Below are 17284 nucleotides of genomic sequence, written 5' to 3' on the forward strand. Positions count from 1 at the left end.
AGGAGTTGACAATGGCCGTTTCACGCTGAACTAGTTGAAGCGCTAGTTCAGCGCGAAACGGCATTGTCAGCTCCTTCTATGGATTATGGATGTCGCTGTGGATTTCTAAGGACGAGCACCCGAGGCTGAAGGCAAGCCGGCAGTATGACCACTGGATCCAGTTTGGAACAATAACGGTAATAGCGATGCCATTTGCGTTTTCTCATACATATAACCCTAACTTTAGCCTAACCCTAACTTTAGTAACCCTAACCCTTACAGTAACCCTAACTTTAGCCTAATAGTAACCCTAACAGTAAGCCCGAAAGGGCAGGGTCCTCTCCCCTCTGTATCAGTCTATCATTGTAAGTTTGTTTACTGTAAGTGATATCTGTAATTTGTATGTAACCCCTTATGTACAGCACCATGGAATCAATGGTGCTATATAAATAAGTAATAATAACAACAGTAACCCTAACTTTAGCCTGACATTAACCCTAACAGTAACCCTAACTTTAGCCTAACAGTAACCCTAACCCTAATAGTAATACTAACCCTAACAGTAACTCTAACTTTAGCCTAACAGTAAAACTAACCCTAACTCTAACAGTAACCCTAACTTTAGCCTAACAGTAAAACTAACCCTAACTCTAGCAGTAACCCTAGCTTTAGCCTAACAGTAACCCTAACTATAGCACTAACCCTAACTGTGACCCTAACTATAGCACTAACCCTAACCCGCCGTATTTGTTTTTCTTACTTTATGACAAGTTCTCTGACTGGCACAGCTATTGCCAGCAGCACTTGTCACACTATTTCTCCTATAATCTCTCACTGACAGGAGATCAGAGGAGATCTCTGTCTCTACAACAAACTTTCCCAGTGATCTGTCTAATTGGCTGGTGTGACGCTGACGTCATCAGGAGCTGAACCAATCCTCTGTCAAGTTATCAATTGCAATTACGTGATATTCTCTCCAAGGGTCTCATTACATAGAAAGAGATGGATGGCCTTATTCTAAAAAATCCAAGAATTGCAACTTTCTATTTAATTCCAAAGATTCATAAAAGTCCCACGAATCCTCCAGGAAGACTCAGGTAACCAGAATCTTTGTGAATCCATCTGTAAATTCTTGGATTTTATATTGAGACACTTGGTGAAAGATCTTATCTCTAAAACACATCTGACTTCTTGAGAAAAACTGATGAAGTACAAGTTGATAAGGACACTTTGTGATATGTGATGTAGAATCACTGTACACTTCCATGTCATGCTGATGGGATACTGTTTACAGATTTTTTTCTGAGAACATCCAACCACAGTACAGAAATGATAGATTTCATCCTGGAACTCATTTCTTTTGTTCTTAAGCACAATTTTTTCACTTTTGGGGGCTCCTGTTTTTCAGGTCTTGATGAGGTCGGGGGTCACAGGAAGCATTGTGCTCCGGGATCCCCTCGTTATAAGATCCGTGGGGGGCCCGATCAGCACAAAACTGCCGACCATAGACAAATGTCAGCACTGCACAGAGCCCTGCTAGCGCTGACGTTTATCTACCGTCGGCGGTCACGAAGCGGTTAAAGCATGTACAATTCTAAACAAAATGGTGTCCCTCTCACCTCTTTATCTTATTTCTAGCCCAAGATATGATAATAAATGTAAAATCAAACAAGCCCAAATTTCATGTGTTTTAAAAGCTTTAGAAATCTATAAAAATTAACTAATGAAGATAAAAATTCAAAACTTATAATTTTTAATTCACTAAAGTAGCACTTTATTGATACAATGATGCACCATCTGGCTCAGGATGAGCAAGCTGTAAAGCCCCCGTTACACACTGCGATATCGCTAGCAATATCGCTGTAAAGTCACCGATTTTGTGACGTTATATCGATATTGCTAGCGATATCGCTACATGTGATACTTACCTCCGACCGGCTCCCCCGCTGGTTATCGCTGATCGCGCGAGAAGCTCCTGGACCGTTCCTCGTCGGTCACTTCCTGTGGCGCTTCCTGTGGCGCCGACGAGCGACGCGTGGAGCCGGGTGGGAGGACGCAGGATCGCCGCGTCTGACAGGTAAGTAGCGACCCCTGACCCCTGCGATGTCGCTGGTGAGATCTGCCTGTGTGGCAGCTCACTAGCGACCACTTAGAGATGCACCAGCGATCCTGACCGCGTCATATCGCTGGTCGGGATCGCTGGTGCATCACTAGGTGTAACGGTACCCTAAGATGCAGAGATTTGACTACATCAGTCAGGTAATCGTTAACATATCACAGTCAGGGATGGAGGTTTTCAAGATCACACTATCTAGGAGTTTAATGCATTGTTAGTGTTCAGGCTGCAGTGATCTATAGAGCACCACTGTTTTGGATTCAGGCTCAGTTTTCTGTCACATTTGTAGCTGTTTGTGAATTCCTGGGAGTATGGCTATTCACGGTTAGCTTGGAGCTAAAAATATTTTTGATTGCCGGCACTTTTTCTATAAAGCTGCCATACAGCTCCATCAGTGGAAAAAATAAAAAAGTTTAAAAAGTTATAGCTTTCAGAATAAAGTGATGCAAAAAATAAAAGCATCAAAACATAAAAAAACAATACAAATGAGGTATCGCTGTAATCGTACTGACCCGAAGAATAAAACTGCTTTATCAATTTTACCAGCCATGGGCTTTTATTTATTAAATGGACTACAAGATGATAGTAGAATGGTCCATTTCCTTCCCCGGCCCCAAGTTTTCCATGTGGCCTACGGCTACAGGTTTGTTTGTAAGAACCCCTGCAGTAGAAGGTTGGGTGTGTCAATTTCGGTCTTGCAAGCAGGCAGAGCAGAAGGCTTTGCAGAGCTCAACCAGTTTGAGGTAAGACAGGGCCCAGCGGAGCCAAAAGGCCTGGCACTTTCAGCATACACGGCAGTGCAGTCGCCCACGGCAACCGGTCACGGACTGTCTTTCTTTTTCTGGCAGCGATCCAGAGGATCTAATTTACTTTCTGTTTGTGAGTACACCGTTCATTGAAAGAGACTTTACTTTGAACTTTTCCTGGGTCACTGCCTCATCACTGCACAGTGTGGACACCACTGCACTACACCACACATCTATTTATACATGTAAATGAGATCCCCTCTTGGGCGTCTTTTTCTTAAGCTAAACAAGCCCAACTTTTCCAACCTCTCATCATATGAGAGGCCGTCCATCCCTTGTAATAATTTAGTTGCCCGCCTTTGAACTGAGTCTAATTTCTGATTGTCCTTTCTTAAATATAGAGCCCAGAACTGGATCCCAAATTCTAGATGTGGCCTCACAAGCAATTTATGCGCTAGCATTTTGCTTAATATTTTAAAGATCTGGGCAGGTAAGAGTCAGTATCTTCTAATTCCATGGGGTAGGTGAATCATCCAGGTTCAAAGTTCTAGAGAAGAAAGGCTTTCAATGTCCAAAGTATTCTGAATAGTTTCGGGGAGGGGGGGCAATATTATGGTCTAGAAGCAAAATGGTGATGTGGTCGGATCACACCACCGATAAAGCAGACCCAGCTGGTGACTGAGAAGAATCTGACACTTCTCTGCATTTAGTGGTTACTACTCACCTGGGTAGTCATATGTAGGAATCTCCTCTTTATACCACTCGTCACCCCTCACATATGTCTCTGTAGTATTAATATGGGTCAGATCTTCACCCTGAAACAAATAATGTAAAAGTCACAGACAGATGGAGAAGTCACATCTATGATCAGCTCTAATCCTGCCATCTCCACCGTTCTCATTACACAAGTATAAAACATATAATACTGGTGGATAAAACAAGACTGAGCACAAGACCTTCACAGCTGTCTACACATCATAGCGGAGATCTCATGACACCTTCTCTCCATCTACCTGATGATCCTGAGGAAAATTGGAATTTTCTTTCTTACAGTCCTGTGGAAGAAGAGGATGGAGACATCTCTCTGGTGTTGTCCTCTCACTGGATAGAACTGGAGGAAACACATACAGGGACTGAATTCATTCTTTACATACAATTAATTATAGGCCGTGTGATTTTAGTCCTGTCTATTACCTGGTGATGTGAGGGGCTGGGGAACCTCCATCATGACGTCCTTGTACAGATCTTTGTGTCCTTCTAAATACTCCCACTCCTCTATGGAGAAATAGACTGTGACATCCTGACACCTCATAGGAACCTGACACATACAATGATACCGTCATCCCCCGATCCCTTCATAGCATTACTGTATAATTTCCCAGCATTCCCAGCAGTGTCACCTCTCCAGTCAGCAGCTCAATCATCTTGTAGGTGAGTTCTAGGATCTTCTGGTAACTGTTATCCTCATGTATCAGGGGGTGAGGTGGAGGCCCTGTGATTGAGCTCAGGGGTCTTCCCCATCCCTCAGACACAGGGGCCTGACAGCACTCACTAGAGGTCTTCTTCACTACTGTGTAATCCTGGTTATGGAGAGACACATTAATAAATCTCACTACAGACATTTCCAGAGTCCTCACCTCTCCAGTTCTGTCAATCTGTTATTCCCATAGATAAGAATGATGTAATGTGACGTCATCAGAATCTCTCACCTCTCCAGTAAGCCGGAAGAGGATCTCTAGGGTGAGGTGTAACATTTTCACAGCCATCTTGTCCCTGTCCCTATCCATCCTGGACGGATTAATCTGGAAAATTCTATTATATAAAAGATCCCCACTGAGACAATCCGATATTGTAAGTTCCTGAATGGGGAAAAGATAAGACCAATGTAACATCATAAAGAATCTCATGTAATAATATAAAAAGAGGAAACATGTATATATTCTCTTTGTCTAGCATGGACTGGGACATAAGTTGAATTGCTGATTAAGACACCTCCTAAATACTCCCAATCACTGGCTCTGTCAGTTCCTGCTATGGCTACTGAATAGAATGGATGTAGGGATGACTTGTTCGTCGAGACAGACCAGGGGATAGATAAACTGGTAAGGGACCAACGCAGAGGTGGCACAGGAGTACGGAAGATCATTAATATATTATTATTTTTATTTTACAGTGTTCAGTTTGTTTCATTATATCTACTAATAAATCCTAAAGATTTTACACCACAGACAACAAGCAGTTTCTCCCTCGGAGTCGGCAGCTGAATACGTTCCTCATAGACTCATCTTCCATAACGCTAATTATCGTCTCATTTTCCGACACTGGAATCGGCATTAGCAATACTGCAGGAGATATTCATTACACGTGACAGGAGGAATAACTACTTCATGATGAGGACGACATCTTGATCTTCTACTACGGCTCTAGAAACATATCTGGCCAGAGTCCATCACTGACTCCATCACCACCGGCCGTCTGTATGAATGTTTCCCGTCTTCCCCGCACTGTTATCTTTTATCCTGTTAGGTCTCATGTCTGATTCACATATAGAAGTTTGAAGCATTTTTCAAAGCTTTTCATATTTGCAAAAATTCGGCTGATAGGGATTGTGTGTTACCAAAGTCTCCATGTACAGGGTTTTAAGTATTTTGTTTTTGGCCTTAGCCTTCTCTTATTATAAGAGAAACTCCAGAAAAAATGCAGACATTGAAATGTTTAAAAAGAAATTTGGCACCGAAAATTCTTCTAAAACACCATGTAAAAAGACACATTTTGTTGCTAAACATATATATTCACCACTGTGATGTCATAGGTGCGGCTGCAAGAATAAATCTGGCAGTTTCAGCGTTTGCTGTTGTCAGAAGCAAAATGGCATCTAAGAAGGTTTGACACGAGTTCGGCTCTGTGCCCAGCATCCAATACGTTATCACTTAAGGGCCCCATACACAGACTAAATTCAGATGAAAGCACTGATTTAGGTGGGATTGGTCAACTATACAATATATTTAGTGGAATTTGGACAGATATATTTAAGACCGGAGAAGGATCTGGCATGCTGAATTTCAGAAGCTGATCCATTTATTCTTCCTGTAGATAATTCTAGAGAAGTCTGTAGGCGACTCTCTCATAGAGGCCACAGAAAAACTTGAATGTTTGTGTGTAAGGGGGAGTCAGGAAAGATATCTGTGATTAATTGGTATACAGTTATCTAAAGTGTATAGGGCAGTTAGTATCACACTGACAAGCAAGGATAAACACACCGCACTACAGTAGTACAGGGCATCACCGGAGCAATCAGAGGCTTGTATGTTATATGATCGCACTAATGAATGTTATTTAATGGTGTCACGATAATGGAAAATATGACGTAAGATTTCCCTGATTATCACATTTTCTGGAACATTCCAGAGTCTTCTATTCACATACTGAACTCTGCTATGCCAGCTGTGAGGGTCTGACCCCCCCTTCCTTTCCTTTGCCTGCAAATTTCTGCTCACACATAACCTGTAACATGAGACTTCAGCTCTCTTTCTCTCTCTCCTTCCTGTTCCCCCTCCCCACTAAGGAATGCTAATTAGCCAAGAATGTTCTTTGTCTAAGACCATGTGCTTCATATATATATATATATATATATATATATATATATATATATATATATGGGAGATAGTAAAGTGGGCATACCTCGGGCCCCATCAGTGACAGAAATATGAAAATGACATATCTGGGACGTGCGTCGACTAAGCCTCATAGCCTGTGTTTTCCCTGTTCCAGCGCCAACAGAACGGGAGAAATGGATTTCTCCTGAACAGAGGTGAATAGACCGTCCAAGTTTGGACTCAGCAGGGAGATAATTTTAATAGAAGATGAATGATGGCTCTGCCGATAATCTGCTAGGTCATCAAGCCCAGCTATGATCGTTATAAGTTTTCTGAACAGAATGAGAACTCTGAAAGCAGGGGGAGGGCGTTCTAAAACCAGCCCCTTTAGTGATGTCACAAGCCCAGACGTATTGTATAAGTCTGCAACTAAGCCCCCCTGGCAGTTTGCCTGGGCACTGTTGTTTCAAGACCCTCACATACATTGGGATGTGTCACCCATCCCCCCAGCCTGGTTCTGCCTAAGATCATCTAAGCAATACGTGATTTTATTTCTTCTCTTAATCCCCTTTTATTTGTAATTTGCATAGTACATATTTAAATTGTCTCCTCTTGTAAAATCTTTTTATACCTTTTGTAAACACTATACCTTTTTGGAGTAAAATATAAAATTATTACTAGTCATTCTCTATGTTCTATGTCGAATTTACACGTGGGTGAAGTTGATTCCGCTACTAATTTGAGTTGGCTTCGGAACCCCTGTATTAATTTAAAATATTAATATAGAAATCAGAAGCTGGTTGAAGCGAAGTGTGTTTTGGCTAGGTGGGTAGCGCTGGCAGTGACGGAGCGGGTTTTAAAAGCTGATTGTCTAGCTGTGGCCAGAGCATTTATAATTCCCTCACTGCAGCGGGCCTAATAGTCAGTGCACAAGTAGCCCGTCCGGCGACTAATTATCCTAGGTGCAGTTCCCTGACTGACCTGAGGGTAAAGGGGGCGCCGGAGAGCTGCAAGTCCCAAAGCGGAACTGGAAAGTGGGATATACATAAATCCCGGCAGTTTGTAACACATTGTGGCAGCGGTGGGATAACTAAAATAAGCCCCTCTGCGGTAAATTGTTAGGTCAAGACTAGTTTTCTGTTTTCATCACATTGTGGCAGCGGTGGGATAACTAAGATAAGCCCCCTGTACATGTAATAGCTGTGTGCAGCCAAAGGTCACACTCCTGATCGTGACAATCGGGTTGTCTGGTCCAAATCAATAAGTCTGCAGTCACTCTGTATGCATGCACTGTGGGGATTCACCATTTTTCGACAGAGGAATGGAAGGTATGTATGAGTAAGGCTAGGTTCACATTAGCGTTTGAGTCCACAGCGTATCATCCACATGCGCAAACGCATGCAAAAACGCATGTTTACGCAGCGTTTTTTATGCGCATCATCTTAACGCATGATGGGGAAAAAACGCTGTGTGTGCATGCATTTTTACGTGTTTGCATTGTTTATGCGCATGCGTTCGATGACACCAGACAAAAATGGGCATGTATCATGGGATTTCTATATGTATTTTGAATAACGCATGCATATCGAACGCATAGACAGTAATGCGTTTTTACGCACTCGTCCGCATGCCTGCGCATATTTGACTCCTCAAAAAATGCAAACATGTTGCGTTCGCTACGCACCGCAGCACACCGCAGCACACCTCGAAATGACGCATGCATATGCAAAAGCATGCGAACGCATGTAAACGCATGTCCTTGCGTACACCAACAACAGCAAAAAAACTGCAGGCCTCACTTGCCTTAGTTAAGGTCAGTGTTCAAGACTCCACTGTAGGAAAGAGACTGGGAAAAAATGGCCTGCATGGCAGAGTTACAAGAGGAAAACCACTGCTAAGCAATAAGAACATAAAGGCTTGTCTCAGTATTGCCAAAAAACATCTTTATGATCCCCAAGACTTTTGGGTGAATACTCTGTGGACTGATTAAACAAACTTTGAACTTTTTGCAAAGTGTAAGTCCAATTACATCTGTAGTAGAAGTAACACAGCATTACAGAAAAGGAACATCATACCAACAGTAAAATATGACGGTCTGGGGCTGTTTCACTGCTTCAGGACCTGGAAGACTTGCTATGATGAATGGAACCATGAAATCTGCTATCAAAAAATCCTGAAGGAGAATGTCTGGCCATCTGTTAGTGACCATAAGCTGAAGCACACTTGGGTTATGCAGCAGGACAATGATCCAAAACACACCAGCAAGACCACCTTTGGATGGCTTAAGAAAAACAAAATTAAGACTTTGGAGTGGCCTAGTCAAAATCCTGACCATAATCCGATTCAGATGCTGTGGCATAATCTTAAAAAAGGCGGTTCACTCTTGGAAACCCTCAAATGTGGCTGAATTACAATAATTCTGCAAAGATGAGTGGGCTAAAATTTGTCCTGAGCATTGTAAAAGGCTCACTACCAGACCAGATATAGCAAACGCTTGACTGCAGTTGTTGCTGCTAAGGGTGGCCCAACCAGTTATAAGTTTTAATAATAAAGACCTAAATTTAAAAACTGCACTTTGAGTTTACTTGTGTTATTTTTGTCTAATATTTACATTTGTTTGGTTATCTGAAACATATAACTGAGACAAACATGCAAAACAATAGGAATAGGAAATCAGGAAGGGGGCATATACTTTTTCACACCACTGTATGTGTACTTTTTTGTTTTTACATCAAAAATATGTATTAAATCGGTATAATTTTAGGTGTTTTTTTAAAAAATATGTTTATATTTTTTATATATATTTATTTTTTGCTTTGCTACTTCATTCCTCTATGGGACTTTTAATTTAATGGCTCTGATCGCCGTTATACAGCATTGCAATGCATTATAACTGCCATTGCTGCATTTACACAAGCATTCATGATGACAACAATCGGGCCAACGCGAGGACGTCGATCTGTCAGGAGAGGGTGCCCACTCCCTCTCTCAGCCTTCTAAATGTTGTGATCGATGTTCATTGCAGTATTTACTGGGTTAAACAGCCGGGAGCAGTGCGTGCACTGCTCATGGCTGCGAGAGCCGGGTGTCAGCTGTCATATTAGCTTAATAAACGGTGGCAACTCCGGGCCCACAGCTCCTGTTCCTGCGCAATCGAAAAGGATCAGGGCCGGATATTCAAGTCGGCGATCACATAAAAAAAAAAAGTTTTACAGCCATAAAAATAATTTCTCTCTCTTCTGACATGATACACATGCCAGTGGAGAAAGAAATGAGGTCCTCAAGTTCCCCCCGGTACCTCCGTCATCCCACGATCCCTTCAGCTCTGTCCCTCGGTCCTCCGCCTCTTCGTTAAAAAAAAAAGGAGGGCACAGTGCCGGGATGACTTGCACAGTGCGCCCGCCAAGATCTGCCAGCCGGCACCTGGCAACAGCAGGGATTTTTCCTACTAGTTTCTTTTGATCACTGTCATAGACCCTGTAACAGTGATCAAGAGCCAATAATTAGTATGTCATCCCACCTGTGTCATACCCCTTAGTCAGGTTACTTTTTTTATTTTATAATTGTTATGTCTTTCATTCTTTGCCATTAGGGTTAGGGCTGAGCTAGGGTTAGCATTGTTTTTTTCTCAAAAGTTAAAAAAAGATGACTATATAACAACTAATGTTGAGCTCAAGTACTTGCTTACTAGAGTTTGCATTGGGGGTTGCTCGAGCACCAGCGATACATGGTGCATACTTGAGCATCCTGATGCAGACTTGAGTAGTGATCACTTGAGCTCAACACTAATGATGACATATTCAATATGACAACCTAATATCAAATTCTGGGTAGCACCTTTGAGTTAAAAATCCTCACATAACCTCTGGATAAAATCCTTGAGGGGTCTAATCTCAAAATGAGATCACTTGTGACGGTTTCCACCGTTTAGGCACATCAGGGCCTCTCCAAATGCAACATGGCGTATGATCTCGATTTCAGCCTTGTTTGCAATCCAAAATTGCACAACCAATTTTGAGGTCCATTGTCTCCTGATATTCTTGTGAAAGTAAAAAATTTGGGGCTGAAGTAAAATTTTGGTGAAAAAAAAGTAAAATGTTATTTTTCGCCTTTCACATATTAATTTCTGTGACGCACCTGAAGGATAATTAACTTCTTGAATGTGGTTTTGAGGACTTTGAGGGTTTTTAGAATGGTGGCACTTTTTGGTATTTTATGTCGTATAGATCCCTCAAAGTCACTTCAAATGTGAGGTGATCCCTAAAAAAAATGGTTTTGTACGTTTTGTTGGAAAAATAAGAAATTAAAGATGTAAATTAGTTTAAGATTAACACCCTGGCGCCAGTCCACTTGGACAGAGAAGGAAGGTCCACTATTCCCAGATGCAGCCGGTCAATAACAGGCCTGTTTAAAAGAGCTAAAGCTGATAAGAAAAGAAATACACGCGCTATACTGGGAACTGAAAAAATAATATTCCCGAGTACTCACTTGCTGGTGTGTGAAAAAAATCACGTGGTGGTGGATGTATAGCAGTATCCTGAGACTATTCACTTTGTCATAGATGTATATTGCCTTTCATTTGGATGCCAAAACTGCTGAGTAGATAATATAGGGTTAAATGGGGGTGAGCCCGTTAGTGTAGGTGAATAGTCTCAGGATACTGCTATACATCCACCACCACATGATTTTTTTCACACACCAGCAAGTGAGTACTCAGTTATATTATTTTTTCATTTCCCAGTATAGCACGGTGTATTTCTTTTCTTATTAGAAATTAAAGATAATAAAAAATGAATAAAAATGGAACTAACATTTGTTTTAACCCAAAATGCCTGATTGCTATTAACCTGTGTAACAAGAGCTATTGAGCTTGTTATTGTGATTTATTTTTGGGTTTCTCTAGATTACAGCCCATATTGTTCTCATCTTGCTTTCTTGATTTAATTGCTCCAACACCTTTTTTGTTTTTGCTGCTAGTAGGGTTCCCATAAGGAACACCATATCCCACTAGGACTTGAGGTCTAAGCGCAAATATACATTTTATCTTTTACGTCTAATGACAAGTGGGTGGTGGCTATTGTCTTTATTCAGCTGCTAAGACCCTTGTGAACATTAGTGCTACTGTATACCACCATAAAAATGAGAAATTGCTTTTAACCCTTTTAACTTAACAAACAAAAAAAATAGGCGTACAAAATGATGCAGATGTAAAGTAGACATGTGTGAGATGTTATTTATTAATTATTTTGTCTGGTATACCTATTTGAGTTAAGGGCATAAAAATATAAAATTTGAAAATTGTAATTTTTTTTTGGCATATTTCCATATTTTCATGAATACGTGCAAATCATATCGCCCAAAATTTAGCACTATCATGAAGTACCGTACGTTATGTCATGAAAAACAGTCTCAGAATCACCAGGATCCGTTGCAGCCTCCCAAAGTTATTACCACAAAGTGACACTGGTAAGATTTCAAAAAATTTAGTCTGATCATTAAGGTCAAAATTAGCTCAGGTTAATTTGATAAATAATTATATTAATTTTAATTTAAGAAATATATACACTTTAGTTTTTTTAATTGATGTACTGGGCAATGATGGTCGAGCACTAAAATGCTCGAGTGCTCGGTACTCAATTTGAGCAGGTCAGACGTTGGGACAGGCTAGACTCGAATAATGGAATGCTTTCTTCGTATGTGTCCAAAGTTGGCAAGTCGTAGGTGGGTGATTCTTGCTTCGAGTCACATGTCGGTCTTGATTTGTTCCAAAATTGATTTGTTTACTTTTCTTGCCATACATGGCATTGGTAGCATCTTTCTCCAGCATAACATTTTGAGAGAGTTGATTCTTCTTCTGATTTGTTTCTTTATCGTCCAGGTTTCACATCCATATATTACTACAGAAAAGACCAGACTATGTACAAGATGTGTCTTCATCGCCAGTGAAATGTTCATCGATTTGAAGAACATCGCCAGTGAAATGCTCATCGATTTGAAGAACATCGCCAGTGAAATGTTCATCGATTTGAAGAACATCACCAGTGAAATGCTCATCGATTTGAAGAACATCGCCAGTGAAGTGTTCATCGATTTGAAGAACATCGCCAGTGAAATGCTCATCGATTTGAAGAACATCGCCAGTGAAATGCTCATCGATTTGAAGAACATCGCCAGTGAAATGTTCATCGATTTGAAGAACATCGCCAGTGAAATGCTCATCAATTTGAAGAACATCGCCAGTGAAATGCTCATCGATTTGAAGAACATCGCCAGTGAAATGCTCATCGATTTGAAGAACATCGCCAGTGAAATGTTCATCGATTTGAAGAACATCGCCAGTGAAATGCTCATCAATTTGAAGAACATCGCCAGTGAAATGTTCATCGATTTGAAGAACATCGCCAGTGAAATGCTCATCGATTTGAAGAACATCGCCAGTGAAATGTTCATCGATTTGAAGAACATGTCTAGTGACTTCATTGTTGAGTTGCCCATAGCTACCCTCTTATTCACTTTCTGTGTCGTCTCTGCATCTTGATTGATCATCGATCCAAGTCGGTTGAAAAATAGAGAGGGAAATACTACACACACCAATCAATTTAATTTTAACATCTTAATGCCTTATCTGGCCATGTGGCGGGTGTGACTTGGTCAGACACATCCTGTTTAATTGATGAAGGACGGACAAACTCATAAAGCCTATGCAATGCAAGAACTACCAAAAATTAGAATAGCAACTTTGATACACCCTCTATTAGACATAAAGAAGGGCCTCATACACACTCTGCGAAAATTGTTATATAGTGGGACTCCTTGACTCATAAAGCCTGTGTGCTAAGTGCAAGAGCTACCAAAAATTAGAAGGACGGACTGCAATACACCCTGGAAGACATGTAAAGGAGTGTCTACCAGTTTAGTGGGACTGGTAAACTGGTAAAGCCTATGTACTAAGTGCAAGGGCTGAAAAACATTTATCCCTGGGGGGGGTATACTTATATGTAAGAGAATTGTAGAAGTAGGCCTCATACACATCTTGTAAAAATTATGAAGGAGGGAATCAACACACCCGGGAAAAATTTGGAGTGAGTGCCGAGTGATAACCCTATTATTATGGTGTAGGAAGAGGATGACAAAAGGAGAAAGAAAAAGAAGAAAACATGAACTATTTACCCTTTTTTGGGGCGGGAAGGGGTGCATGGGAATATACCAAAAAAAAGGAACATTTGAACTGGCATTATGCTCAGCTGCTGTCATCCAGTGGGGTTGAAAAGTCTGGGCCAATCGAGGCCTTGTTCATTTAGATAAGAGTCAGCCTGTCAGCATTTTCAGTTGACAGGCGGATGTGCTTATCAGCTATGCCCCCCATCAGCACTAAACAATCTGCTCAGACAAAACGCTAGTGGCAGGGCAAACCAGCACCATCAAGGCGTAGAGCTACAATTCATGTTACATGTCCTGCTTGGAGACTAAATAACTGTATGTCACTGAGGAATCAAAAAAGATGCTACTAAGGTTGGCTAGTTACTGCTTCATCATCTTCCAAAACTTTTCCCTCGTTGTCAGACTAATCTACGCATCATGGCCTTGGCGCTGGGAGGGTCTAATGAAACTGTCCTAGTTGTTTGATAGTGTTTCCCTGCCTCCACTGGACCTGGTGTGCATCTCCCTCGTCTCTCCTCCTTGGTTTCCCAAGAAACTATGAGCTGTGCCGCCAGCGATGTCAGATGGTAATTTCTCAACTAATTGTTTGACTAAGGCCTTGTGGTATTGCACAATTTTTACTAGCCCTGTCTGCCGCAGAAAGGAGAGATGGAAAGTTTTCCTTGTAGCGTGGGTCGAGAAGGGTGAAAAAGCAGCAATCAATGTTGGCCAAAATGCATATATCGCGAGGGTCACAGGAAAGGCAGTGGGACATAAAAGTCAGCCATGTGTGCCAGACTCCTAACAGGCAAGACTTCCATGTCCCCACCAGGAGGAAGATTCTCCATCGCCTACTCTTCAGCCCATCCACACTTAACATTTGGGATGAAGCTGGTGTGAGTAGTCCACTATGTAGACAGGCAACCATGTCCTGTTGATCCTCCTCTTGCTCCTCATTATCCTCTTTAATTGTGAGCAGAGAGCGTTTGGTAGTCACAGAAGCGGGATGTTTACACCAATTATGGCATCATCGCTGCTCACAATCTTGGTTGATTCCTCAAAGTTTCGTAGAACCTCACAGATGTCAGACATCCATGCCCACTTGTCAGTTAATATGTTCGGAGCCTGACTGGAATACCGAAGGGCAAGTTGTAGCTTGTATTCACCTGCCCTCTGCTTTTCACAAAGCCTTGCCAACATGTGTAAGGTAGAGTTCCAGCATGGGGTCACGTTGCACACCAGTCGGTGAGCTAGCACTTGCAAGCACTGCTTCAGCACTGCCAGGCCGGTGGCGACTGTAGCTGACTTGCAGAAATGGGAGCACAAGCGGTGTACCTTCACAAGTATCTCAGGCAAATCTGGGTAGGTTTAAAGAAACCTCTGAATCACTAAGTTGAGCATGTGGGGAAGGCATGGTACATGTGCGAGCTTGACAAGCTTCAGAGAAGCCACCAGGTTACGTCCATTATCACACACGATCATGCCTGGTTGTAGGTTCAGCGGCGAGAGCCACACATCTGTCTGGTATACCTTTCCACAACTCTGCGGTGGTGTGTTGTTTATCACCTAAACAAATTAGTTTCAGCAAAGCGCGCTGTTGTGTCACCGAGGCAGTGCTGCAGTGCTTTCAGCTTGAAACTGATATGGACGCCATGCTCCAAGATGACAATTCGGAGATGGAGATTAAGGAGGCGAGGGTGAAGGAATTGGTGTAGGTTTAGGAAATCCCGATGGAACTAGGGCCTGCAATCCTCGGAGTCAGTAGCACTTGTGCCATCCCTGGGTCTGACCAAATATTATCAGCCCACCTAGTCAGGTGCTTTGATGACATGTGCCTGAGCATGCTGGTGGTGGTCTGGCCCCTGCTGAATTTGGTATGGCACAAGTTGCAAATGACCTTTCTTTTTTCTTCCGCACTTTCTGTAAAACAGCACCAGACATGACCACGCTGGCTGAGGTAGGTCAGAGATCCTAGCGGAACACACAATAGCACAAGGATTGAGCCAATAAGATGCATTCTAGAGCACAATGGTGTGTGACCCATTCCAAATAATGCCCTCCAATGAAATGGCAGATCCCTCCTCTATTATATTTAAAAGTATATACCCACAGTAAAGAAAAATTGTGGTAACCCTTAGTAACCTTACACTACTTTCCCAGTGTGACTGATATCATTGATACCGAGTGATTAATAGATACAAGAACCGATATTTCAATAAGCCATATGTATAATCGTTTCTATAATAACCAATCAGGTTACTCACTAACAAGTGAGAAATCAATGTTCAATCAGAATGGACCAACGGGTATTATAGAGGTATTTTGTAGGCAGGGTTCTCTTATGGTTCAGAGGTAATAAGTCATATGAAACAACGAGCAGGGGATCGCCGAGAGGAAGCAGAGGTTGAAATTAGGTGAAGCATCTGAATGCTAAAGCGGTATTCCCATCTTCAAAATACTATCCCAACACATAGCAAGCATAATAATATTACCAAATAGCTTCATTTAGACAGGTAGTACAGTTCTTCTGATTAGCTATGTCGCTCACCCCATGTGCAGGGCATTGCAGTAGCTTAGATAACTGTCCCTAGATGAGTGGTTGTAACCACGGACACTTAATCTACTGCAATGCCCTACACATGGGGTGAGCAACACAGCGAATCAGAAGAACTGTACTCAATTTCTAAATTTAAGGTATTTGCTAATATTATTATTACACCTACTATATATTGGGATAGGATTTTGGAGATGGGAATACCCCTTTAAATGGTCATTCAGACTGTGCAGAAATACTGTAATTAGGCAAAAAAAATCCACTTTGACTCCCTTTGGAGAATAATCCGGTCCCAATCTCCACCTCTCAGGAGAATTTTATTAATGTCTTGCTATAAGGGGGTCTCTTGTGTTATATATCACCGAGGTGGCAACAGAAAAAGACAAAAATAGAGCGCTAAAAGGGTTAATGTCCCACTGTGCCCAGTAATGGGGAATCTCCAGCACCTACCTCCACCTGCAGAGCCGCACTCCACATATATGGCTGCTCTGTGCGCACAGGACCTGGGATGAGGTCACAGGAGGGGAGGAGTCAGGGGTCACATGATCAGGGGCCTCAGTGTATGCAGGACTCTGCTGTGCTGGTTGTCATGGTGCTGGATGAGGGGAAGTTTCTGTGTGGGGTCAGGAGGGGTTTACAGGGGGGATGTAGCAGAGCCGCGTGTGTACAAGGTGTACGGAGCAGAGCCGCGTGTGTACGAGGTGTACGGAGCGGAGCCGCGTGTGTACGAGGTGTACGGAGCGGAGCCGCGTGTGTACGAGGTGTACGGAGCGGAGCCGCGTGTGTACGAGGTGTACGGAGCGGAGCCGCGTGTGTACGAGGTGTACGGAGCGGAGCCGCGTGTGTACGAGGTGTACGGAGCGGAGCCGCGTGTGTACGAGGTGTACGGAGCGGAGCCGCGTGTGTACGAGGTGTACGGAGCAGAGCCGCGTGTGTACGAGGTGTACGGAGCGGAGCCGAATGTGTACGAGGTGTACGGAGCAGAGCCGTGTGTGTACGAGGTGTACGGAGCGGAGCCGTGTGTGTACGAGGTGTACGGAGCGGAGCCGTGTGTGTACGAGGTGTACGGAGCGGAGCCGTGTGTGTACGAGGTGTACGGAGCGGAGCCGCGTGTGTACGAGGTGTACGGAGCGGAGCCGCGTGTGTACGAGGT

The 17284-nt window shown here is 42.7% G+C and overlaps 1 protein-coding gene across 1 annotated transcript in view; it reads right to left on the reverse strand.

The window, feature by feature from the left end:
- Positions 1-16671, reverse strand: part of LOC141052956 (uncharacterized) — a 123038-nt gene extending 106367 nt beyond the window's left edge. The window contains 6 exon segments of the mRNA XM_073550294.1: positions 1182-1207; positions 3855-3952; positions 4036-4159; positions 4242-4421; positions 4551-4700; positions 16582-16671. Coding sequence (XP_073406395.1) covers positions 1182-1207; positions 3855-3952; positions 4036-4159; positions 4242-4421; positions 4551-4700; positions 16582-16608 — 605 coding nt within the window. The 5' untranslated portion in view covers positions 16609-16671.
- Between the last annotated feature and the right edge of the window lie 613 nt (positions 16672-17284).

Source organism: Dendrobates tinctorius, unplaced genomic scaffold (assembly GCF_039654945.1).
Source record: "Dendrobates tinctorius isolate UK_male_01 unplaced genomic scaffold, ASM3965494v1 ptg000164l, whole genome shotgun sequence".
NCBI classification, from domain to species: domain Eukaryota; kingdom Metazoa; phylum Chordata; class Amphibia; order Anura; family Dendrobatidae; genus Dendrobates; species Dendrobates tinctorius.